At 39.8% G+C, this 25,219-nt stretch overlaps 2 protein-coding genes across 6 annotated transcripts in view; both read left to right on the top strand.

The window, feature by feature from the left end:
- Nucleotides 1–11,770, top strand: part of ltbp3 (latent transforming growth factor beta binding protein 3) — a 31,676-nt gene extending 19,906 nt beyond the window's left edge. For 2 of the 3 annotated variants that reach the window (XM_046410147.1, XM_046410145.1), the window contains 17 exons: nucleotides 220–351; nucleotides 440–568; nucleotides 735–854; nucleotides 1,609–1,731; nucleotides 1,913–2,035; nucleotides 2,229–2,348; nucleotides 2,797–2,925; nucleotides 3,662–3,832; nucleotides 4,132–4,212; nucleotides 4,371–4,499; nucleotides 4,620–4,757; nucleotides 4,864–5,004; nucleotides 7,905–8,033; nucleotides 9,529–9,690; nucleotides 9,787–9,876; nucleotides 9,976–10,104; nucleotides 10,753–11,770. In XM_046410147.1, coding sequence (XP_046266103.1) covers nucleotides 220–351; nucleotides 440–568; nucleotides 735–854; nucleotides 1,609–1,731; nucleotides 1,913–2,035; nucleotides 2,229–2,348; nucleotides 2,797–2,925; nucleotides 3,662–3,832; nucleotides 4,132–4,212; nucleotides 4,371–4,499; nucleotides 4,620–4,757; nucleotides 4,864–5,004; nucleotides 7,905–8,033; nucleotides 9,529–9,690; nucleotides 9,787–9,876; nucleotides 9,976–10,104; nucleotides 10,753–10,898 — 2,192 coding nt within the window. In that variant the 3' untranslated portion in view covers nucleotides 10,899–11,770. The remainder of the gene's footprint in view (nucleotides 1–219; nucleotides 352–439; nucleotides 569–734; nucleotides 855–1,608; nucleotides 1,732–1,912; nucleotides 2,036–2,228; nucleotides 2,349–2,796; nucleotides 2,926–3,661; nucleotides 3,833–4,131; nucleotides 4,213–4,370; nucleotides 4,500–4,619; nucleotides 4,758–4,863; nucleotides 5,005–7,904; nucleotides 8,034–9,528; nucleotides 9,691–9,786; nucleotides 9,877–9,975; nucleotides 10,105–10,752) is intronic. The other variant, XM_046410146.1, reaches the window with a different exon arrangement.
- A 7,572-nt stretch (nucleotides 11,771–19,342) lies between these two features.
- The window catches only part of LOC124070706 (spectrin beta chain, non-erythrocytic 1), a 48,374-nt gene continuing 42,497 nt past the window's right edge, over nucleotides 19,343–25,219 (top strand). For 2 of the 3 annotated variants that reach the window (XM_046410856.1, XM_046410857.1), the window contains exon 1: nucleotides 19,344–19,801. The gene's annotated coding sequence lies outside the window, so the exon portion shown is untranslated. Of the gene's footprint in view, nucleotides 19,802–25,219 lie in introns of all 3 variants that reach the window. The other variant, XM_046410859.1, reaches the window with a different exon arrangement.

Below are 25,219 nucleotides of genomic sequence, written 5' to 3'. Positions count from 1 at the left end.
GGATTTTTAAGGTTATCTGTTCAGTTAGCTGATCTGATACCTGGGACACAGACTCTAGCACTCAAGGAAAAATGCTAAGACAGGTGATGATAACCAATTCCTGGAATCGGAGCACTGTGTCCTCTGAACTTTATGACCCTCTGTTGTCCGTAACATTCAGCACTATTTTCATTATGTGTTGTCAGTGTACTTTTCTGACTCTTCTCTCTTGTTGTCCAGAAAATAATGAATGTGAGTCAGAACCGTGTGGCCACGGCAGAGGCCTTTGCCTCAACATAGAGGGAGGTTACAAATGCCTCTGTCGTCAGGGCTATAAACACATGGTGCAGCATGGGAGACTCAAGTGCATTGGTGAGTCAGGTTGGGTTTGTTCCATGCTCAAATGTTTTTTCTGTAAGTTATCAGATCCAGCATTGGTCCTGTTCTTTTTGTTGACCAGATGTGAATGAGTGCTCCAAGCAAGACATCTGTGGTGTTGGAGGCCAGTGTGTGAACCTGCCCGGTTCTTATAACTGTGAATGTCACAGCGGTTATAGGAGCAAGTCACACCGTCCTCCAGCCTGTGAAGGTACAAAGACACTGATTGTTATGACATTATGGATTTTAGTGCTCAGGCTTCCCACTGACAAAACACTTATTATGTGTGTGTCACTACAATACACTTTTGTCTTGCACGTGTTTGTGAATAGCTGTAGTAAATCCAAACATGTGAAACTTTTGCTCACTTATTACAGACATAGATGAGTGTTTGAATCCCAACGCATGTCCCAATGAGCAGTGTGAGAACACGCCAGGCTCCTATGAGTGCGTCCCTTGCTTGCCTGGTCACGAGGCTCGCGCCGGCACCTGCTATGGTGAGACCCAACCCTCCTGTTTATCTCCCTTTCTGGCTGTTTGTTTTAGGGGGTACTGCCAAACAAAGGGCATTATTCTCATGCTAAAAAACTGTGTAATCTCACTGATAACGTGCAAATGCGTAACGTGATTTTCGTCTGTGAAAAATTGACAGCACTGATCACAATGAGCAGTAATTCACTGACAATGACTCAAAAGATAAATAACCCAAAGAATAGTCTGATATACCTATTGGTGCAAAACAAGGCCATTCAGTCACTATTCCGCTACTGTGAAAAGCTGAAGATGTTAAAAAAAAAGTCACTTCCAGATATTATTACATGACATATTCTCACATTTCCACATTTGACTTATTTGTCTTCCATGTCTTTAGTGGTCACAGACACATGGGAATAAATGGATTTATTTGGAGTAACAAAGCAGTTATTAAAGCAGATTGAGGTCACTGTACCTGCACCACATATCACAGTTACACTACAATAATATGTAGATCCCCCTTGTGGAACTATGACATATTGAGGTTAAACGACATTAGTACCGGAGTCAGCCAACTTATAGAAAATGAAGTGGAAATTATAGTGTCATTTTAAATATTATGAATCTGGACTCCAATTATGACAACAGCTCTTGTTAAAACCAACCATTCAAAGCAAGTGGATCATGTGCAGTTGAAGAAAAAAAAAAAAATCCACAAACATGTCAGTGCATCGCCGTAATTTACCTTCTTTAAATCCCTCCTGCACATTTCGTCAGACATCAATGAGTGTCAGAAGCCTGGCATCTGTCCGAACGGGCGCTGTGAGAACCTCCCCGGTACTTACCGCTGCTTGTGCAACGAGGGCTTCCTCCCATCTGCAGACAGCAAAGGCTGCAGTGGTAAGTAATGCTAAGCTAATCATTACATGGCGTCACTCAGACTAAGTTTGTTATTAAAGCGGCTGAATGATTTAATGGCTGTGTGGGGCTGAAGAGAACAATGCAGCGAGAGAGTCAGTCATTCAAGATGTGGTGTGTTGCAGAGCTACACATATTGCATGTTTTACCTTTTTCCAAACAGACATTGATGAGTGTGAGGACGTCAGGCTGTGTGCTTATGGCCGATGCATCAATACAGAAGGCTCCTTCCAGTGCCAGTGTTACCCAGGATACCAGCGCACACAGGAAGGCAGCCACTGTGAAGGCATGATTTATTCAACAAATCGTGAATTTTAATGGCATTCACATGGAGCTAATATGCAAATACTTACCATCTGAAACTCAGTAGTCTAAATAAAGTGTGACTGGGTTCCGTTTGGCTTTGACTAGTTCATTAGTGAAGTTTGGCTCTGCTCACCACGTGCTTCACATTTACATTTTTGTTTCCTTCCCTTCAGATATCAATGAGTGTGAGAGGATATCAAACTGTCAGAGGGGCATCTGTATCAACAGTATGGGCTCGTACTATTGTGAGTGCAAGAAGGGCTACACGTTGGTCGGAGGCCGGAGATGCCAAGGTCAGTGTCTTCAATCCTTAAGGTCAGAATTTATGAGAAAGCTGGATGATCTCTGACATACTTTGTGGTATTAGTGTTAAGGATAAACTGTAGATTGAAGCTACCTTTAAGTTTGCCTTGTTCACAGTATCTTTAATGTTTCATCATCTTCAACTTTTATCTTTTAGTGAAGAGTTTATTGTTATTTTAGAAACTATTTTAGACACCATTATTTTGCATCATCACCAGATGTGTAATTTACACATCTCTAAAAGACATTTCATTGTGAGAATTTAAGTAAAACGCAATGTACATGTTATTCAGACTATATTTTCCAATATTTATCCTTTATTCTAGACAAAATGAAGGCGTTCAAAAACGAACAAAATCTATTTGTTTGCAACTCAGATGGTGTTTGGACTGAAACAAATACTCGCACTCAGAGCGGCATGTGTGACTTCCCTTTCAGACATAGACGAATGTGCGGCAGACAGAAGTCTCTGCCAGCCCTACGGCTCTTGTGAGAACAGACCGGGCTCGTATTTGTGTGTCTGCAATCACGGCTATGTCCTCTCAGAGGACAAACACAGCTGTGAGGGTAAGCCTTCTCTGATTCCTTCTGCTTTACTGTCGACCCACATTTATCCCAGAGCTTTAACCGGGCCTGAACATTTGATCCTTGCCTGTCCCAAACCCAAAACATTTCAGTTCAAACTGAAACCAGCCATAATTGTTTGGTTTGAAAGGCGTAAAAGCCAACAAATCCTATATTCTATGTGAAGCAAATTTTAAAGCATTAAAATGAAAAGAAAGGCCAACCTAGCAAGCCAGTCATTGTATCTGCAAACCTCTGTTTCCTAACTAGAGGAAGACCATATTATGTTTGTTATTTATTATTATTATTATTATTATTATTATTATTATTATTATTATTATTATTATTATAAATCAGCATCCGACAAAACTTGGCTTCAATGCAGATAGTTGTTAATGGCTGCACAGCCTCCACCAGTCATCTTCTCAACTGGACTTACTGACTTTAAAGGAAAATAACCACTCAAAAAATAATAATAGTTCCCATCGGTTAGATGAATAAGTTCCATATTTACTTATGGATTACTTTGACTGAGATGTTCAGGCCAACATTTATTCGGTTTCAAAAATTGTTCATGTCTGACAGTGTCAAATTTTTTCAGGGGCCTGTGTGGGCTCAGTCTATTAATCGGTTCTCAGCTCTTGTTATAAGAAGTATGAAAGCCATTAATATAGCAGCCTTTGAAAACCTACCATTGGTCAACCTTTATCCCTAACATGTACCATGTTTGCTCCTGCAGCGGTTCGAGTGCTGACGGATGAGAAGAAGGAGTGCTACCTGAACCTCGATGACACTGTGTTCTGCGACAGCGTCCTGGCCACCAACGTCACCATGCAGGAGTGCTGCTGCTCCATTGGAGTTGGATGGGGCGATCACTGCGAGATCTACCCCTGTCCCGTGTCCCAGTCAGGTACAATTAGAGCACAAAACAGTTCAGTCAAGTCATACAGGGCTGCATGTACATGTGCAGCCATTATTGGTGGGTTTGTAGCTCAGTGTGTTGGATCTGTTACTAACAAAGATTTGGACAATAATGATTGTAGTTCATTTTAATGTTAGAAAGTTCACGAGATAATACTATATGCTGCGAGGAACACTTTGAAACTGTATTTGTAAATACTTTGTGTTAGCATCAATATATTGATATACTGTATCTGCTATACATATTACGTACTATTTACTAAAGTCTACCTGCTCTCCTCCACCCAGCTGAGTTCCATTCCCTGTGTCCAAATGGACTAGGCCTCTACTTCAATGATGGACCCCTGTATAGCCTACCTGCTTACCAAGGTAGATATTATAGTAGCAAGAGTTAAATACTTTTATACTTATCCTTGTCCAAATAAATGGTCGGTTCCTAACAGTTGCAGTCACCCATGAGACCATGAGGTTTATTTTCCTCCCCCCTGTGCCTGTTAAGAAGACTTTTTTCCCTTCCTTTTCTGCAGACATTGACGAGTGTTCTTTGTTTGCCGATGAAATCTGCAAGAAGGGTCGCTGTGAGAACACGCTGCCGGGCTACGAGTGCTACTGTCAACAGGGCTTCTACTATGACAGCAACCTTCTCGAGTGCATTGGTAAATGCTTCGATGCATGCCACAAAATGGTGCCCTGTTTACAGTTAGCAGTTACAGCAGTTTTGCGGATGCTTCTCCAAAGATTCATGTTGTTCCTTATGGTTACATCCTCTCTTTTAGATGTCAATGAATGCCACGATGAGTCCCTGTGTACAAATGGTCAATGCATCAACACCAAAGGGTCCTTTTTCTGCAACTGTAACCACCCCTGGACTCCAGATTCCAATAAGAAGAAGTGTGTGATGGCAACAATAGAAGGTGAGTAGAATAATATCTTCTCCCAGGGTCTGTGACAGTTACACAGCTTTCAGCTAACAGCCGGTGGAATATATTTTGAGCCCAGGCAAACCTTTTTGTGCCACAGATGTGAATGAATGTGAGAACCCAGCCAACTGTAAGAATGGCCGCTGTGTGGACACTCCAGGGTCGTACTACTGCATCTGCCCTCCGCCCTGGACCCTGGCCACCGACCGTAACAGCTGTGTGACTCCTGAGGAGCAGGCTGGTGAGTGCAGACACTCTGCAGTAGGAGGGTTATGAAGAGCAACAAGGCAGTGGTGGGCAACAGCAGTTTATTCTGAAAAAAGCTGTCTGCGTTTGTGGGAGGCAGTACACAAGCGAATTCCGTGCCAAGCTGAACAAAGAAGGTGAAGGACTTTACTAACCTTTTTGTAGGTGTTATGGAACTAAACAGAGGTAAGAAGAGGCTTTGTAGGTATTGATAACCTGAGCTGGAAGCCATTAACTTCATCATATCAAGCGGGCTGGTCCCACATTATGTCCATAATGTTTTGTAATCACAGTTAAAAAATTTCCTAAATTATGTGAGCATGATGAATCAGTTTCTATAATGTTTAGGTTTAATGTTTTCATCAGATTTTAAGTGACTGAAGAAGGTTTTTGTGATATGACTTTGAGTTTGCTGTTGAGACTTGAGAAGGATAACAGAGGGACAACACTAATTACGCATTTAGACTGTAGACTGGATTGTTTGTGCAGCTCAGTCCTCGTATTTGTTTCAGCTATAGTAAACATAAATAAGTACTGAAATGAAACAGTGGCGTTAAAAAATGTCCCAAATATCTCCTGCTCTATTAAGGCTTACATATATTATAATCTAATATAACTTATAATAAAATTGATAACTTTATAATCATTATTCACTGTAATTACTGTGTCAACAACCAGTGCATCAATCAAAAAAAAAAATACTGTGATGTTTGCCGGCAAGGCTGGAAAAAAGAAGTAGTTGTTGTAGTTTTTCACAAAACCAGAAGCCACTGTTCTGTTTGTATTGACGAGGAGGATCTGAAGTGATCACCACCTGACACTGAGCTACATCAGAAACCAGACAGACTGGGATGACGCAGTCGTTGAGCCTGCTGGTCGCACGGCCAAAGGTTGGGGACATGCAGTGAAATTCCCTGCCAAAGGAAGCCTACAGCAGCCGCACTTGCAGACGCGAATGCAGCGAGGATTGAATAGCAAAGGACGAATTTCGGATGGCCATGCTGGGACCATGATGTCAGTAGGGCTGTGTACTGGCAAGAATCTGGTGATAAGACATGTAGAATTTTAGCAAAACTGTCGTAGTATAAATAATATACCACAATATGCATAAAATCTAATTTAAAAAAAGCAGACTTTTTATGCAGCTCAAACACTTTGATCTGCATTAGTGTGCATCACAGTCCCTGGAATACCATCTTTGCACTAATGTCTGCGCAATTTGAGCAAAGAACCTAAAATTTGCCCATACTGGCAATAATAATAATATAGAAGAAGAATGATAATAATAATAATAAGAAGAAGAAGAAACCAGATAAAATAAAAGTAGAACTAAAGTAAAGCTAAGGTATTTAAAAAATTGACTCAATGTTTTTGAGAATCAACCCACAATAATAATATTGCAATACTCAAGTGTTGGATGGAAGTTTGTTGTTTTGTTTTTTTTTTTGTGCATGCTTGCTATTAGATCAAACACACACCTGGGCCAACTTCTGCTTTGGTGACAGTGTGATGCGATTGCTGTAAGGAGGATGCTGTTCTCTCAGTATGTGGCCATCAGTGTTTACTATAAAAATTTACAGCTGAATGTGGCAATTTTGGGATAAAAATCATTGTGTCCAAGTCTTTAGACTGTGGTTCCCTCCAACAAAAGAGACTATTATGCACCCCAGGTAGTGGAGAAGGGCTGCCTTGTCCCCAAGGGGGGTGGTTAACTTGGGACCTTACTTGTGATTTTGTCATTGATCTCTGGGAGGGGACATGGGCTGCAATAATCTAAAAAAGGACAGAAGTAAAATCCACTGATAAATCTTCATTTTAGGCCTCATATATGGTCACACGCTTTGGGTTGCGACTCAATTGTGGATACAAGCAACCAAAATAAGATTTCAAGAACAGAAAAGCTGTCTAAAATTTCTCATCTGACCTGTTGGTTCAGAATAATCCCATGACATAAATAAATGACCAGAGAATGGATGGGTGCATAGACAAGGATGAGCTTAAAACAACTGTGTAAAAATAAAAATGTGAGCATAACCCACAGTTATTTTTCAGTCTTATCAATCATTGTTTCAAATTGGATAACAAGAATGAATGTGAGTCCAGTTCATGACTCGGATTTAGGACAGCGGGACAAGAAGGGTTGCAAATCTATATTTTACAGATCTTTATTTTGAACATGTCTTCTGAATGCGTTCTAGGCCCCCATTCTTCAGGTTTTGTGTTAGTGACACCTCATTTGCTCTTATTCCAGATTCAAGAAAAAAAAAAAAACAAGAAACAAAACTTTCTACACCCTCATCACAGTACACACTGGCCTTCTTGCTTGTTTCATCTTCTGCAACCTCCTTGGCAGATTAAAAAAAAGAAAAAACTCCTCAGTTGAAGTGTTGCTGGAGCCAAGCTTCCTGTTTTAACTTGCAGCCTTGTTTGCACATATCACAATGTGGCCGGGTGTTTACTAGAGACCAGCTGCAGTATTATGCATGACCGAAGCTCATTTTGTCATAAGCAGAATCTTGCATGCAACACAAACGTAAACAGAAAGCAAATGGGACATACAGGGGGCGGACACAATAACAGTATCCACTGTACATTGTTATCCACTACAATATGCCTGCAATGAACACTGCATCTGAGGCTTAAGATGTTCAGTTTTTGTTGAGATTGAGGCTGACTAAGTAATGCAGTGCAATGCAAAATGTTGCACACTGCAGCCTCAGCAATTAGCACCCAGTCTCAGGAAAAACTGAACATTGTACGGCATATTTAATTGCAGGATTATTGTACTAAATTTTATTTTAGTATTTTTTATTATTGTGTCCCCCGCCTACAGACTAAGAGCTGGCCCCAAGCAGCTGTTCATACTGTAACCAGTGTCTGTGGTGCCCTTTGCAGATGTGAATGAGTGCCAGGACCCCTCGTACTGTAAGAATGGGAGGTGTGAGAACACGCCCGGCTCCTTTCACTGTTTTTGCGACCCTCCCCTCACCTTCAGTGCAGCGCTGAAACAGTGCGTCTATGACGGTGGGTAAAATCAGCGTCATCTCACCCGAGCATGACCAATCAAAATGAGTTTTGGCTTACGTCTGCCACTCATACTGCTCCTTGTAATTCCTCCCAATTTGTGTCCCATCTGGCCTGCACTGGCTCACTTTAGAGAGACAATTTCCCTTCCTGGAGAGATACCACTCTGTGTAGTTATTGAAATTACATATCGAATGCATTCATTTATGCATGCAAAGCAATATAAGAGTGTGTTCAGTGTGAGGAAAAGTTTTATTACTTTTATTGCATTTTTTCTGCAGGTCTGTTTTTCAGGAAACCATTTGTGTCTCTTTTGCCTGTGTTATTGTAGATGATGAAACTGATTTGTTCTGGTAGAGAAAAGATAGACTCAGTCTTCAAAGGTTTTGCCATTTTTTCTGAGTAATGAATGTCGTGAATGTGACTGCTTTAATATCTAACTCCACAGGACTGTTTCAGTGCGACGCATTGTACACTGTACTCTATCATTACATTAAACATAATCATCTGCAAGTAATTGAGCTGTAACAGTAAGCTGCTTGCCCAGTGAGAGTAAACTGACAGTATGTCATCCATATCATATTAATGCAACACATGCAACCATCATTGTTCTTTTATGTCATCCAAACAACTCTGCAGCCTTGTAAGCACAGTGCAGGAAGGACTGGTAATAAGGAAATTTCATTTTGATAGTTATGACCAGAATTGCTTTGCAAAAATACTTGTTGAGTTGAGCCTTTGAGTTTAGATCGGGCACCTCATTATCACCTTATGCTTCATGTAATCACAGCAATTTACTTGAGACTAGAAACAGAGATGCTATGGGAATTTTAGACACTAAACCTGTCACCTCTGGTGAATATACAGAATAACACAAATATGCTCCATGTATTTTAAGTTAACTTTGACATGGCAGTGATTTAGGTAGAATTGGTTCTTGTTTGTAGATTTGGTAACTGAGTATGATTACTGTAGGCTAGAAGGGTACCAACTGCATTATGGGGTGGTGTATTTTCTGCTCTTTGACTGATAGTAGCCTGGTTAGACTCTGGTTAGACCCCAACCATAATACATGTGTACAGATAATAAATGGAATTCATTATAAATACACTCATTTCTAGGTAGCTTTTCAGGGCTTTCATACTGTTTACTAATCTATTCTAACGTATGACCAACCTTTATCATCTATAAGCAGACTGTGGGCTTCGCAAACAGTTTGAACTGATTGTGCTAAATATCCAGTCAGTCATGTTCTGAATACTCCTCAAACAACATTTGTCCTTAAAGTTACAAATTCACTTTTGTATGTGGACATCTACCATATACTTGCATATCACCGTTTTATATACAAAGACTGACATTAATCATAGAGCTCAGGACTGGCTGAATGTGGCTTCCTGTACTAAACGGACTGCATTGTAGTGGAAATGAATGGAAAGAACCTTTAAGTCTAATGAATTTTTACATCTTACCTTTAATTGTGTTTCTTACCCAGATCGCACTGCAGCCCACAAGGACGTGTGTTTCCTGCAGGTTGATGAGGGCTTGATCTGTAGCCAGCCCAGGAACGGCATGGTGGTGACCTACTCAGAGTGCTGCTGTCACTACGGTCGCGGCTGGGGGCCCGAGTGCAACACCTGTCCAGCCCGAAACTCAGGTGAGCAAACTGTAGACCCGATGGGCCTCTCAACTCGACTGCCGAGTGTGGCTTTTTCTTTCTTTTGACTTAAAAAGATGGATTCCTTGTGTTCAGAAATGTTCAGTCGTCTGTGTGAGATGCACCTGGAGACTGAGTCTGATGGGGAGCAGGATTTCCTGGCAGCTTTTGCCAACTACAACCCAGGTAAACACAGTTTTTTTATTTGCCCCTAAGTGTCCCTTATTGTTTAATCTCTTTATGGCTCACATTTTCTCCTCTCCCCTGTCTTTTTGTCTGTAAAAGGCGACAGTTCAGAGGAGGATTCAGATGAATGCAGCTGTGCAAATGGCCGCTGCGTTCGCTCCTACCTGGGCACCATGTGTGAATGTAACACAGGCTTTAGGCTGGACCACTCTCGCACCCGCTGTATAGGTCTGTACTGTTATACATATATATTTATTAGGTTTCTTTTTGCATTTCAAGGAATATACAGTAGCCAATATACATATATGCACATGACTGTAAAATAAAGATGGATGAAAAGAGACCTGCCCAAAAGTCAAATCATCTTGATCGCCCCCTGGTGCCTGGCTGCAGTATAATTCATGAATGCCTCCTCCTCCATATTAACACACGGGACATGAGCCAAGACTCAAGACTCAAAGCACTTGTCCATTACTTTTTCCCCCCAAAGATGGTTTCTGTCAATTTGGGCAGTTCTTATCTTAGTTATTTGATGCTATAAAATGAAGGTGAAAAAGGGTGAAGTTTTCTATTGAGTCAGGTGGCTGTATGAGCAGGAACTCAATACCACGGTTCCACTGTCCAGTCACTACAGCACAGACTCTGGCTCCAAATGATGTCACCAGCACAAGATGGCAATCATGGTATCCGAGATATTTTAGCTTTGTGTTTGCACAGTGGGAGGAAGTGGAGACACATTGTCCAATATTACCCATGTCAGTCCCACAGACTAATATGTGGCACAGCTTGGTATTTACAACTGCTGAGTGCTGTTTGTGTTTTTTGTATTTTTACAGCTTACACTTGTTAATAAGTGCTTGTCTTTATTTTTTTCAGATATTGATGAGTGTGCAGAACGCGTCAGTCCATGCAAGAACGCTCGCTGCGTGAACACTGCTGGCTCGTACAAGTGCCTCTGCAAACATGGCTTTATGGCCACACGCAGGCCAAACATATGTGTCCGTCGCAGTCGAAGTCGGTAACCTCTGTGTGTCACACTGTTTATCCCTATCGACAGTACGCAACACACACAAGCACCGTGCACATGCCGTACACTTCTGTCTCACAGTACCAACAGGGGACTGTGTGTTCGTATGAGTTCTCAGCAGGAGCCAAATCATATCATCAGCTCCTCTTTCACGTCCCGTTTCACATTTCAAGAAATAATCAGCAAAGACAAGGATTAAGTTTGTTTGTTTGTTAAACATTTATGTAATTATTGTTTTTTTTAACTGTTTTTTGTTCAATTTTACTTGTGCAATTTGTGTTTTTTTTTTCATTGACCTCCCTGTTGCATTGATCTTTTATTCTTAATTTGAAGCTCTGATTGTCAAACCACCTCTTATTTTATTCAGAAAATGTGTATCAATCTGGTATTTTCCATCATCTACTTCAGTCCATTCAATATTTTACATGTTACAGTATTCCCCTTTACATTCCCATTTAAGTCCACATTCTTTCACAATTAATTCTAAATTGACATGATCTGACATGATTTTGCCTTCTTTTTGTAACCGCACATTGTTGATTTTGTGTTACTGTACAGATTGTTTGATGGATCAGCAGTTTGTGTAAGATTGGTCCATGTTCTACCCCTGTTTATTTGTTAATGTAAAGTATGAGAGACCTGAAGTTTTTGTATAATTTGACATGTGCACCTAAGTGGACTGTAAGCTAGAAGAAAAGGTCATGCACTTAGCGATGAATATAGCGGGAATATTTGCCAAGTTTAGCTTGTTTCCAGAAAACCAAAAAAGTTTGACATCTATTGTCATGATTGCTGCAAGTATTTAGAAAACCAAAGATGCTGTTGAAATAAGAAGACTTTAATTAAAAAAGAGGATGTCAAACAGTCCTGCATTTGTTTTTTCTTGTGTTTGGGTGTTTTGTGTTTTATTGACACATCAGCAAACATCTAATGCAAACAGAAAACTGATGAGACAGGGTTGACATAAGGTCAGTTTAAGGACTGCACTGTGGGGGATTCAGGGCTGTCTTTCAGGCACACCCAGAAAGCAAATAAACTGAGCACATAGCAGGGTCTCCACGAGTCTCGCATTAGGTTTCCTTATGAACTTATGCTTCATTGTACAAGTCTGTAACATTCATAAATTGACATCATTTAACAAAATTTTGCTGTTAACCCGATTTTTGTGTGAGAATTTTGTTGTTGTTTTTGTGGGACGCATACTGTCAGTGAGTTTTTGCTTGTTCTACGCTATGAACATTCTACAGTGCAGTTTGATTTATTTGTTTGGTTTTTATTATTTATTTTAAATCAGATATTTTACAGCAAAGAGAAGCATTTTTTTTAATTTTAGGATTAAGTTATCACCCTGAACTGAAATGTTTCAAGTATTTAAATGAGAAGAAATTGTGTTGTTTCCTAACAACAAATTTTTCCACTCAGCGACTCACACCAAAATCGTGATGGATAAACAGCACTGCAGGTAAGAGGAAAAATGTATATTAATGATTTTGGGATGTTCTTTTCAAGTACATAAATGTAAATAAGTAAGTTGTAGTTAAACATCTTTTTTTACTTTCTCAAGTCCACCGACATTGACAGAGGATTTAAGGCAAAAGTGAAGTCTGACATCAAGAGATGAGACATAATAATACAAAACAAAATAAAAGGAGTATGTTAGTATGTACTGGTCATGTCTGGGAAAAATGTTGATGTGGTGGTGACTATGGGAAAGTAGACCATAAAGCCCACAAGATGACCTCAGCTATCTGAAGAACAGCACCATCTTGTGGCTTCTTTGAGTTACTGTGACTCCTACAAGAAACTCCAGTAAACACAAGTTGCTGTTCGTCAGTGCAGACTGGTGAGTGTCCACACTGTGTGTGCACGTCATGTTGGTCAGATTACAGTGTTTAACACAAGCACAGAGGTAGTTTGTGGTGGTGTAGCCCTGCACAGAGCGGGTCATGTGTTAATTGTTAAACTTCATAGATAAATTCATAGATATGAACCTGATTTCATACAGTTTTGTCTTTAGGCTGCTTTAGAGGAAAATGCAGGTTTGAATTAAATGTGTTGGCTGAATATGTTTTCAGCTTGTCTATCTATCTCCTGTTTTCTGAAATTATTTTGTAGGTTGGTTATTCTAAATTATTGTTTGTGTTCTATGCTATACGGATGAAGTGAAAATGGCTGAAAAGCCGGTAAACAGTGGCTACCTCCACTCCACAGGCACACATAGACACCCACAACACTCCTGCCAAAACAGTGGAAAGCAAAAAACTGACAAAGGACCTGACTAAACACTCCATTTTAAAGATGCTATGTATATTAGGATATAGCATGAATACTGACTCATCGTTGCTCATTCAGAATAAGTATGGCTTCTCAAACAGTTTGCTTCGATTATCAAACTCAAACGATTTCAGATCTTAGAATCATAAAATCGGTCTTATAAGGTACAGTTATGAATTGACTAAATGTCCACCTGTGAGCAAGCATTCTGGGTCAGATCTCATCAGAAAGCCTTCTGTTAAAGAGGGTAACGTGAGGGCAGTAATGAAGATAAGTGACCACTTGATTGGGACACCTTCTCTATGGTCGCACGCCGTGGCACTGGTCCTGCATGGCTTGGAATTGTCTGGAACAACACTGTAAAAGCTGCAGTTTGATGGATAAGTTGCTGACAGATCGGAGATAGTAAACATTTTTAAAAATCGAAAATACACATCATGGAATATATAAATCAGACCACCAGACTTTGTTTTACATATACTTACATTTAATATATTAAAACTCGAATTTAATTAGGCTTTCACTCATGAGTCATAATTAGAAAGCACTCCACTTAAATTTGTTTGGTTTTACACCACTTTGTTTTGACAAATTAGCCAGCTTTTGTTCTTCCACAGCAGTGTTTCACAGCACATGTCATTGCGAAAAAATGACTAATGGGTGACTAACTGATTGTGGCTCAATTCCAGACATGAATGCAATGCAAAAGCAGCAATTAATGTTATTACTGTATGTACACATCTGTTTGACAGTTCAATATATCTGCAGCAAAGAAGGTCTATTCGCCCAAAATCACTGTAATATTATTGTCCTTGCATGACTTAAGCGACTTCTAAGGCCATCACTTATGAAAACATTTAACTGGATCAATTTTGAACTTTGATCAGTAAATGAAGCTGCTGTTCATAAGACGTGCAGGGCGTCACACAGCAAGCTGCAGTGTCAGACAGTCGCAAAAAATAGCCACCAGGAGCAAACAGGCAGAAAACAGATGAGGCTATACGTCTGTAGAGGCAGCACATGAATCACAGCACCACTGAGACATTTATCTGTGTCTCCCCGAGCCAGGATTTGTTCATTGATCAGAATTTTTTTTTTATAGCACCTATTTTTATGTGGTCAGAGAGAAATTCTTTGTTTTTCACTCAGTCTTGGACGACTGTGTAGTTTTTACTAACATCACACCTATCTGATTAATTAATTGAGGTACTTTTCATATGTTACACCAACCTTCTGAGTGAAAACAAGATTACTGGTGTCCACAGTGATCTCAGAAGATGTTGTACAGCTCATAGCTTAAAATAGTATGGTGACAGTACTCAGTTTTTATTTGATTGAAAATTGTGTGGAGAATATTCACTATTTCAAGTACTTCCATTTAGACATTAATGTGCAAGCATCATTCATAAGTCAGCAAAGCTTAAAAGCTGGTGCTGTTCACGTGGAGATATTAGAGAACACACATCAGGTACACACAAACCTATTTAATCCATTTCATTTGTGATCTATTTCATTTATTCTTTCCTGAACTCACCTTTGATTTTGCAAATCAAAAATAAAAAAAAAAAAAAGAAGAGAAAAATAATCCTCATGATCTTCCACTGGAGGGAGCTGCTGATACATGTGTGGACCACCGAATATGCTTTGAATCAATTTAACTGGGCCTCCAGCATCGTCAAGTCTGCACGGCGGTGTAATCAGCTCTGGTGGACAAATGGAAGGGGTTTTATTTCAGAGTCAGATAAATCTTTGGAAGACATGTATTACACCTGTCCTGCACTACAGTAAATGCATTAATTGTGTTCATTTTTCTATACTTGAAGGCTGTGGAGGAAACATACTGTAGATGTGTTATTCATCAATAAAAAACAAGGTCCTTTGGGGATTAATCTGCTTTTACAGACTGAATATACACAGCTGAAGCTCCTTTTTGTAAAGTGAAAATTGCTTGTGGACAATAATTTTCACATGTCTGCCTGTTAAATTATTTCCAGACATGTACAGACATATCTATATGTTCACAGAACAGTATTCTATAATACATACACAGTTCCCATTCAACATTATCACCACACTGTGTTGTTCTGTCAGTTTTTTAACATAGAAGACTCAGTTTATGAGCTTCAATAATACTATGGACATTACAGTTAAAATGATCATATTTTTCTTTGCGTCTATTATCAACAAAATAGGTGTAACAGTTTTCACAACGTTTCTTGCTCTGGCTCTTACGGCTGTTGTGTGCTCTTCTTATTATGCTCTCAAGCAACATGTGAATGAAACCATACTCTTATCACGTGATTCAGAAAAGATAGCTGCACGTGAAGCCTGCCGAGCTGCACACCGAGATGCGGGTGGAATCACTCGCAAAGCTGCCTGTCTCCCTCAACAGATGCGCCTCGTCCTGTGAGCTCAGTGAGTCACGTTGCACCACAGTGGCACCACAGCTCCTCACTGTCCTGGTTCCATTCTGTCGAATTATTATATAATTTTAAACTGGAACAGCAGGGTGACCTCCAGCAACTAGTTTAGGGAGAAAGAAAGATAAGAAAAGGGACGAGCGAGATAGAGGATGAACGAGAAGCACTACAGAAATAGCATAGTTGTCCCTGGGAGATGGCTCAGAAAAGTGTTGGGTGGGATATAAATATCTTTTAGTAGGTCACACTGACCGAACTGTAACCCATTGGTACTGTGGCTGTAGACTGCAGCCACCAAACTTTCTTCTTTGTTGGTTAAATACAGCTTCAGCTGTCTCTGGAAGTTGGGGGATGGATGTGACATATCATAGCAAGATAATGATGATGTTTCGTACTGACTTTCATATTTCAAATCTGTCACAGGGTGAACACAGACCCAGAGAGAGAGAGAGAGAGAGAGAGAGAGACATTAGTCTCTCTCTCCCTCTGAGACTTTGAGTCTACTGTCAGAAAAATTACTGCGTCTTTACGTAAGCCAATCTGCCACTTCAGATCAGTTTAGTCATCAACATCTGTAATTGGAATGACTGATTAAGATAAAGTGTAGAAAGAAAAGACAGGAGCTGTTACGTTCAGAGATGGGGGAGAATTTTCGGATTTTTCTCCTTTCAGCTTCCCAACATCTTGCTTGCCTGTTTCCACTATTTTCTGTGGATTCCTGGATGAACAGTAGTTGATTTCTGAAATGTATAGATATTCCGCACACAGCGAATGCTGAAGAAAAAGGCAGTTATAAGTGGTAATGCATGGTAACACAATCATACATACGATTGTATGATATGTATGTGTGTCACAAACAGTTTGAAATACAGCTTTTCTTTGAGACAAATGAGAAGAGAGGTTTATCTGTGTTCCATGCCTGGCCAAATTTGGAATAAGACTTGCTATCAGAGAATCAGAGGTGTTGCCAATAAGGATACAAATCCAGCAAGATGGCCTTATAGGGAGGAAGAATCTGCTAAAATAGCATGGCATGCAAGGATGAATTATATTCTCAGAGTTTAAATCTAAAGTAATCTACCCAGTGGTTATAAGTAAATGTACAGTAATCTTTACTATGATACTGTAACTTTAAACGCTAAAGAGGAGGAACTGCAGTACTACTGTGTTTCAGTGACTGTTTAGAATCTGTTGTATACTTCTGTCAGTATACTTCTTCTTGCTTGTGTGTGTGTGTGTGTGTGTGTGTGTGTGTGTGTGTGTGTGTGTGTGTTCAGGGTCAGCCCAGAGACCCCCCCACTCATTACCCGGGATGGGAGTCATGTGATTCAGCTTTAAGATTGGGAATGTCAGTCACACATTGTCCTGGGGGAATAAAGGAATAGAGATCAAGTCTACCCAACTGTGAAGCTACACAGTCACACCAACTTTGCCGGACACGAGCCCCCAGCTCCACCCTGATTATTGCATGCACTTATGATGACCCCACCCACCCAGGTCCTGACTATAGTGAGCAGACAGAAGGGAGGGTTTAGCTCAAACTGCTGCAATCTGCAGAAAGCACTGTACTGGACACACTCTGGCAGCCAGTGGCAGCCTTATATCCTGCGCTCAGCTCTTTCCCTTTGTCATGGTGGATTGTGGATGAGCTCTCTGCTGTGGTGTGGGTATGTGTGCAGGGGTGGGGACTGAGGCCGGGGGCGTAAACAGGTTATGTGTGTATGTGTGTGTGTGTGTGTGTGTGTGTTATCAGTGCTGACACACACTTGAACAGCACAAATGAGTAATTTTCGATTCACCAGGGCTTTCTTTTAATGTTAAACACTACAGCTTCTGGACAGAGTGTGTGTCTAACCCTTTGAGAAGTGAATTGTAAATCCACCTGAGTTGTTCCAGTAAGGTATTTTGTATAATAACAGACATAAGGGGCTTTCTGTGTAGTCATTATTTAGAAGCTGCCAGTGAAAAAACTATTAGATAAAGTAAGTAACAAGTCATGTCAGTGAATGACAGAGATCGAGTGTTAGAGAGTCAGGACTTATGTGATTTTTCTACAGATTTTAATTCAAAATTTACAAGAACAGAACTGGGGAATGTTTGCAACAACAGGGTTTCATTAGAATTATTAGGATTTTCATGGCACACACAGTCTTGAATACATGTAAGAAAAGCTTGCTTATTATATACTTGAATTCCATTGCATATAACACAACATGACACATTGAACAAGTCAATAAAATCCAAAAAAAATTTCAGCTTAATATAATTGACCATCTTTCAAAGTGTTATTTAAGGGCATAATTTTCTTTATTTTGGTGATTAAGCTGATACAGTATTTTTTTATTATTAATCTTGCTGAGATTGGCTTAAAATGACAAACCAAAATGTATTTTAGAACAAAAACTTACTGATCCATGACTGTGACTAACCGTGTTCAATGTGCGAGGTCTCCCTTTAAACTGATGAAAACTTCCCTCACCTTATTTCAATGGTCCATCGATCCACACTGAAATAAGTCTGCTGAGTCTGGTGCTTATAGTGCATTCAATACATTTTGGGCTGTGACAGATTTGCTCAAACATGTTGTAAATCATTAGCAACCACTGATACTGTAGCTACACTTGAAAAGATCCTGCACACTCAAAATGCTTCAACACATTCACATCAAAAATGCAAAATACTGGAACCACACTAACAGAGCTTTTTCATTACCACTAACTGCTTATAATGAGTAGCATGCAATTTTCCAAACTGCTCAGCCCTCCCTATGAGACCCATAATCCCATAAAGCCTCACCACTACCACTTTGTTGGTTCAGCTACACCCATACTCACCCTATAGAGAGAGGTACACAGTGCAGACAGAGAACACAAAGACACAAAAAATAATTTAGGTGCTGGAGTTTGGATGCCTTCCTTGGTGCTTATCTGCAGGCCACCTACATCAACAAGTCCCTCTCTAGAGTCTGGATCTGTTCTAACTGTAAAAACGACCAAATCACCGCTCACATTGCTATAACATGCAAAAGCGGAAAAGCACAGGGGAGAACATTTATCCTGGTCTCCTGCACAAGGTTCTTTCCAGGGCTTTATAAATAACCCAGATCTTAATGTCACACACCAACCAGGTGCTGCATAGCGTGTCAGCAATAATTTAACAGCAATGCTAAAATGAATGGACCTCAAAGAAAGAGACATCAAGATTGTGGTGGTCGTGGGGTTTTGGTTTCTAGAAAGAATTTCTGACTAGATAAAAAGTGCTTATATATACATCTGTCACTCTATTGTAATCCTGCAGTATGATGGTTGAATATAGTAGGATATACACTATGCATGTGAATAAACAAGGCTACCTTTGCTAATGAAAAATTTGACAGCGTTCTGTCCAAATAGTGGAAAAATTTGAAGCTTTGAGAATCAGTGAGTTGCTTGCCTTGAAGGTGATGCATTCAAAGCAACGTAGAATTTCTCTCGTTAAGCTCCAGACTACATTTCAAAGAACTTTCTTACATACAAAGCTGAACGGTATGTGATTGTGGAGGCTTTCAGTTTTAGCACCAGGGACAGCACCAGATACACGGACAGAGCATCTTCTTCTCCAACTGTTGTGCAGTTATTGTTGAGAGTACTGGAAAACTGTTTCCCATGTGACTGTGAAGGGTCGGCAGCACACACCCACCCACCCACACACCCACCACCACCTCCACCACCGCCACCCACCCCCACGCACACGTCCACTTTTTCTTTCTTCTCCCTGTTGAACGGGAGTACACGGAGCGGGAGTGAGTGAGGTACGGACGGCCCTTCGGATGCTCGGCCGCGGGGGGGGAAGAAGCTGCTGCGGATATCCGTCTCATACCTGCCACAAAACGGGCTCCCGTCTCGTCGCCTAATTTTTCCCCCCTTCTTCTCCGCTTGCCGTTTTGCGTGAAAGCTAGACATACATATACGTAAAAAAGCCTGGTTTGTTTCGTAACGCGCTGCACCGGTAGCAGCGCGGAGGGAAAGATCTTTGTCGAGGATGCGGATTTAACAGAAAGACGTTATCTGTGTCACCTGGGATTTTTTTTAACCGTTAAAATTCGAATTAGCGTAGTCGCACGCGTCCGTAGCAGAAGATATCGTTCATGTCTGGTGAAATATCGCACATAGTGACGCGATAGTAATAATATCGACAGCCACTGTAGCTGAAGACAAAATAAGAGGTAAGGGCTTTTTTTTTTGTCTTTTTATTCTCTACCCCAGGCAGGCTAACTGTGAACCACAAATAACAAAGCTAATGAGAGAGCGCACTCAGTGTTATTCAGGTGACTGCTGTTAGCTTGCCACTGCTATTAGCTGTCCAAACAGATGAGGTTATTGTATCGCCGCTAATGCCATTTTTGAAACTCCAAAACAGATGCTGGTTGTAATAAACCCATACATAAGGTTAAATCTGGTGTGTTAGCTCCCTGGTTCAGAAGTGTATCTGACTGCAACGCCTTAACGTTAGTTATTGAGAACCATCACTCTGTATGTCTGTCTTCTTGCCTTTGTTTGAATCGATGTCAAACGCAGCCACATTTTATCTGCGTGTTCTGTACAGCCAGCCTGTGGATCTTTTGATTCAGCATCTGCCATTAAACCAACCGAGCCTTGTTGCCTGCCTGGTTAATACTGGGGTCTCACCAAGATGTGGTATATAGTGCTGGCTGGCATGATGTAAAGCTGCAGTTTTTGCTTTCGACATTGTGGGCTGTGTGGTTATGTGTTATGATTGGACTGAGATTTATACTGCGTGCCTGGCCTAGACTGTGAGTCATAGCAGGGATTCATCAGGTAAAAGTGTGTTAAATGTGGGCTTCCAAGCAAGAGATCTTTGAAAACAAAGACCTGTAACAGAACAAGTTGTTTTTAAAAGTACAAGTTTGCTACATGCCCCTGAAGCGTATAAAGGCAAGACCTTTAATTTTGCGGATATTGAGACCTGGCATTTGCCGGCTACCACGTGTTTCATGGCCCAGAGATGTTAGCCCTTTGGAAAACTGGGCGTGTATAATAATAATAATAATAATAATAATAATGAAAGGAACTTTTAAAAAAATCATAATTGTTGATGAGCTGTTTGAAATGTGAGGTTTTTGTGCATTTGCTTGATTTATTATTAGTAATGCAAGGTTATATTATATGATGGATGATTTAATTTTTGATGATGAAATAAATTGGACAAGTCACAGAAAGAGAGCTGCAAGGAATATGCACAAAACTGCACAGCAGCAGAAGGATTGGCTATTGTTAATTGGGAAGCCCCTCTTACATGCAAAGGGTTGACATGTAATGTTGTTTTTCGTTGTAACACCTAATCACTGTTCAGGAAAGGGCAAAGTGTTTTTAAATGATGCTTTGGTAAAGCTATGGTTGTTTTGTTGACCCAAACATCTGACCTGTCCGTTACAGGATGGCCATTACTATCCTATATCAATGGTTCTCAATACAACACACATCAGATTTTCAACTCATTTTATATTCATTGACTCATTTACACACTGATTGTAAGCTGAATGCAATAAATTTAAAGTCATCTATGCGATGGAATAGGAAGCCAGGGAGTCATTCTGTTATGCTTGAAATGCCTCCCCCATCGTTTTCTGTGACCAAGAAACTGGTTTGTATGGAAGACTAGAATTGAAAAATGATATCAGTTAACTTGACATATAACTTACGTTGACAGCTACAAAAGAAATAGCATACATTATGTAATCATTTCTGCAAGTTGGTTATAATTATTTAATGTTTACCCATGTTTATCACTTTCCTTTTGTTTCTACATATTTTAATGACCATTTGTCACTTGGATTTTTTTCAGTTTTTTTTTTTCCTATGCAGAGTTTGCCAAATAACTAAATTAATTTGATTGTTACTTAGCACAAGTGGATATATCCTGAGGTTTCTATAAAGCCACCAATGGTCATACTCATATTTTATGACGATATTCTTGAATATTGTCACAACATTCATATGGAGGTTATTAGCAAAAAAATGTTCAGGAGTTTTTGTTGGGTTGTTAAGTATCTTTTGTCTGTTACATCCATTCTGAAGTAGATTCCAGTGTATGTCTCTGTAGACTTTAACTTCCAGTAGATGCAAAGTATATCTATTTGGTTACTCTAAAGATAAACAATGAATGATTCTTTTATTAAATAAATTTGTTGAATTTCTGCCAAATTCCCCCCCAGAGAAGTCAGGCTTTGTTCCAGTAAGGTTGGAATTGTACCACCAGAGGGCGACATGATGAGTTTCCTCTTCCTGTTCACCTTGTTGAAATGATGCTCATGAAGCATTGTCTGCAGGCAGCATTAAGTAAGGCTGAAGCAGGTTACATACAGTGTGCTTAATAATGAACGACATCTCTTTAGAGCTGAGGCTGAAATTTGGCTCAAGAGGCCTGCTGTGATATCACTTAACACCAAATGGGGAAATTACAAGCATAATAACACTGTGTCATTGTGCAACAAAATGCAGTGTACGTGAAATAATTTATTAGTCATTGTGGAGTTCTTGTGTTTCTTTCGTGGATTACCCAGGCTTCCTCCGCAAATATTAGCCATGAGTAGCCTTCCTTTACTGTCCAAATTGGACAAACTGCAACACACACAAAACTGAGAGCTTCTGAGGAGCTATACAAATGCATTTAATGCTTGTAGTCCATAAACTTGAAGAGAATATCTGCATTCAGATAATCTATCCGTAATAGGAGCTTGTGCTGCCTTCTGTGAAACTTGAGTCTTGTTCTTAATGTTGATTCTGGTTGCTTAGACTGCACATATTACTTGAAAAAGAAATTGTACTAGTTTAAAATGTGTCTTTTTGAAATTTGTTGATTTATTCCTTGCAGCTTTACGAGATGCGTGCTTATTTGTAAGACAGTGCAGAGTGTTGCTGTGATGGATTGCCCGTATATAGTCAGTTTGTTGATAATTCTTGCTTCAGCAGATTATACCTTAGTAAAATGTGTTTGGCCACTGGCACACTGTAAAGCCCTTTTGATGAGATGCAGACTGATTGTGATGATAGATGGATGAGATATGGCTGTTAGTCAGCTGCATGGCCGGCTAGATGAACAGCAGTGGACAACAATGGAATGGGTCTGTGAATGTGGGCCCCCTGTAGTGCTGATTCTCAAAATCCCTCTCGAACAAGCTTTTTTTTTCAGTTCCTGCTATTCACATTTTCATTGTGCTGCAGTGAACCATATCACTAACCTAGTGTACGCCTTGTGTAACTAGTGCTGCTTACAGATGCACAGTTCTTCATACAGCATTTTGTTTTTGGTGCTGTATACTCAAGCAGCTCATTACAGTAGAAAATTTTGTAATGTTGTAAATGAAAAATTTGTAGTTGCTTTGTGTTTCTTCTCCCCACTTATTCGTCTTGTCACATGTTTCAAATGTAAACCTCCCTCCTGAAAGCAGTGCTGCTGTACACTGTGTTGTGAGGCTGGAAAGTGAAATTGACTTGAGGTCAAAATGTTTGGTTGTTGTGTGTGTGTGTGTGTGTTTTTTTTAAATCTACTGCCATTAAATAGACTGTTGAAGAAACAATTTTCACTTGGCACTCAGCCTGTGTGAGCTGTGTGAGAGCTTTTAGTATTGGACAGTACACACAAAGCTTTGGAAAAATGAAATGCACGTCGCTTTTGTTTATTAATATGAGTTATAGCCAGCAACATTGCAAAAAAAAGACTTTAATGCACTGTTGTGTTTTAATGGAGAAATTCATAGGCTATCTATAGTCTACAGGGCATTTTTAAGATCAACGTTTTCTTAGATTATTGACATTTTTGAGATGCATTTGAGACTTTCACTTTTCAGGACATACCAGTTTATTTTCAGAATTTAAAGAATAGATCACCAGCAGGAATATTACAGCATCTTTTTGTTGTTGGGCTTTAATAGCATTTACATTATAAAGAAAGCATGTTGATTCAATCCATAATATTCTATCTACATTAAAAAAGTCAAAATATTTCTTTGCAAGTATTCAACATACTAGCCATACCCTGTTATCTCTAGAAACAGCTGTTCTACAAATAATGCAAAACAACCAGAGAGTTACCATATGATAAATGTAGTGTACTGCGTAACACACAGGAGTTGGAATCCCAAACACAACTAAATGCTCAGTGGTTCAGGTAGAGGGCAGTGTACTCAACAGCTATTTTTAATAGTGAAAGAAAAGTAAGGGGGAAACAACACAGCAGCCAAGAGCTGACATAGCAACACATCCATCTGGAAAAGGTGTTTTGTCTTTGAAATTTTATGTATTTACAGGGTGGCATCTCATGTACTATGAAAGCTATATTTACAGTGCTCTTAATTTAAAACTTCCACTGTTTTTTAAAGATTAGGTTGCTGGATAGACTTTTACTCTCAACGCCTCTTGTGGGGATAGACTTTTCATGCAGAGGCGAAATTCTCAACTGTTGTTGCACTTGGGCTTCACAGTATCACAAAATAAATGTTGCACACACCCTCAGGAACCTGAAAGTGAAACATCTCATCTCACTGCCAATTCAATATAGAGTTCTACCAAGCAACATTTATGATTTTCATCTGGGCAGTATTTGGTTATTTAGACACTCTTAAACAAGGGAAATAACTACCTTTGAACTCAAAGATTGCCATTTATTTTTGTTTTAAGTTTGTCAGTGTAACATTTTTGGGATCTGCTGCTCTGAAATTACAGTTATTGAAACTACAGCATCTTAGTGCTGTATTTTTGACTAGAGATGTTTTCACCAAAGGTTGTAAAATGCTAAAGGAAGGCTCACAAGTCAATATCACTTCAAGCAGCAGCAGTTTTACACCCTCACTACCAAGCACAAGCTGTTGATATAATTGTGTATGCTATCACTCAGTCTATCCCAATATCTCCTGTTTTGTTCTACAGTTATATGGCAACCAAATGAAAATATTAGATCAAATTAAATTAAATTAAGTTGAAGTAAACATTGTGTTTCTGGTGTTAATATGCTGCATCAGCTGACAAGCACCATGAAGTTAAGGGGAAATAAAGCTATTGCAAGAATATCTTGCACATTTTTAAGGTCTAGGTCTAAAAAGGTCTAAAATTAGAAAACTGATAACAAAGGTTAAAAACACCTCCTCCACACATGCACATGGACTGTCAATGTTGGATTAGGATTTGAGGGGATCAACAGATGGTTTGAGCACAGTTTGTGAAAATGTATGGGTTTCTGGGTTCCTGTATAGCCCTATACGTCCATATTCATGCTTATGTTGAATACTGTAGTATTGCTAGCATGGGGCACTGTATGTTACATTATACATGAAGAGGTAAAGCTTCCTGGGCTGTTACAGGCTTGCGCGTTTTAAAGTGGTATGAACCAATACAGTGTGGATTAGCCTGATTTGTACAAATATTTCATTCACTGATGTTTTTAATTTGGATTTCTGGCAGTCCTGTAGATTGGTGCTTCCACTGTGACACCCTGCCGAATGCTCCTAAAAGCAGACTGTAAGCTCAGGACTCATTAAGTGACAAAATCAGGACAGGAGCAGCAACCCCTGTGAACCTTTTCTTCAGCTTGCTTTGTCCGCAAAGTTAACTCTGAATCAAAACTT

Source organism: Scatophagus argus, chromosome 14, assembly GCF_020382885.2.
Source record: "Scatophagus argus isolate fScaArg1 chromosome 14, fScaArg1.pri, whole genome shotgun sequence".
NCBI classification, from domain to species: Eukaryota; Metazoa; Chordata; class Actinopteri; family Scatophagidae; genus Scatophagus; species Scatophagus argus.
This window is presented reverse-complemented; position numbering and strand designations above follow the sequence as displayed.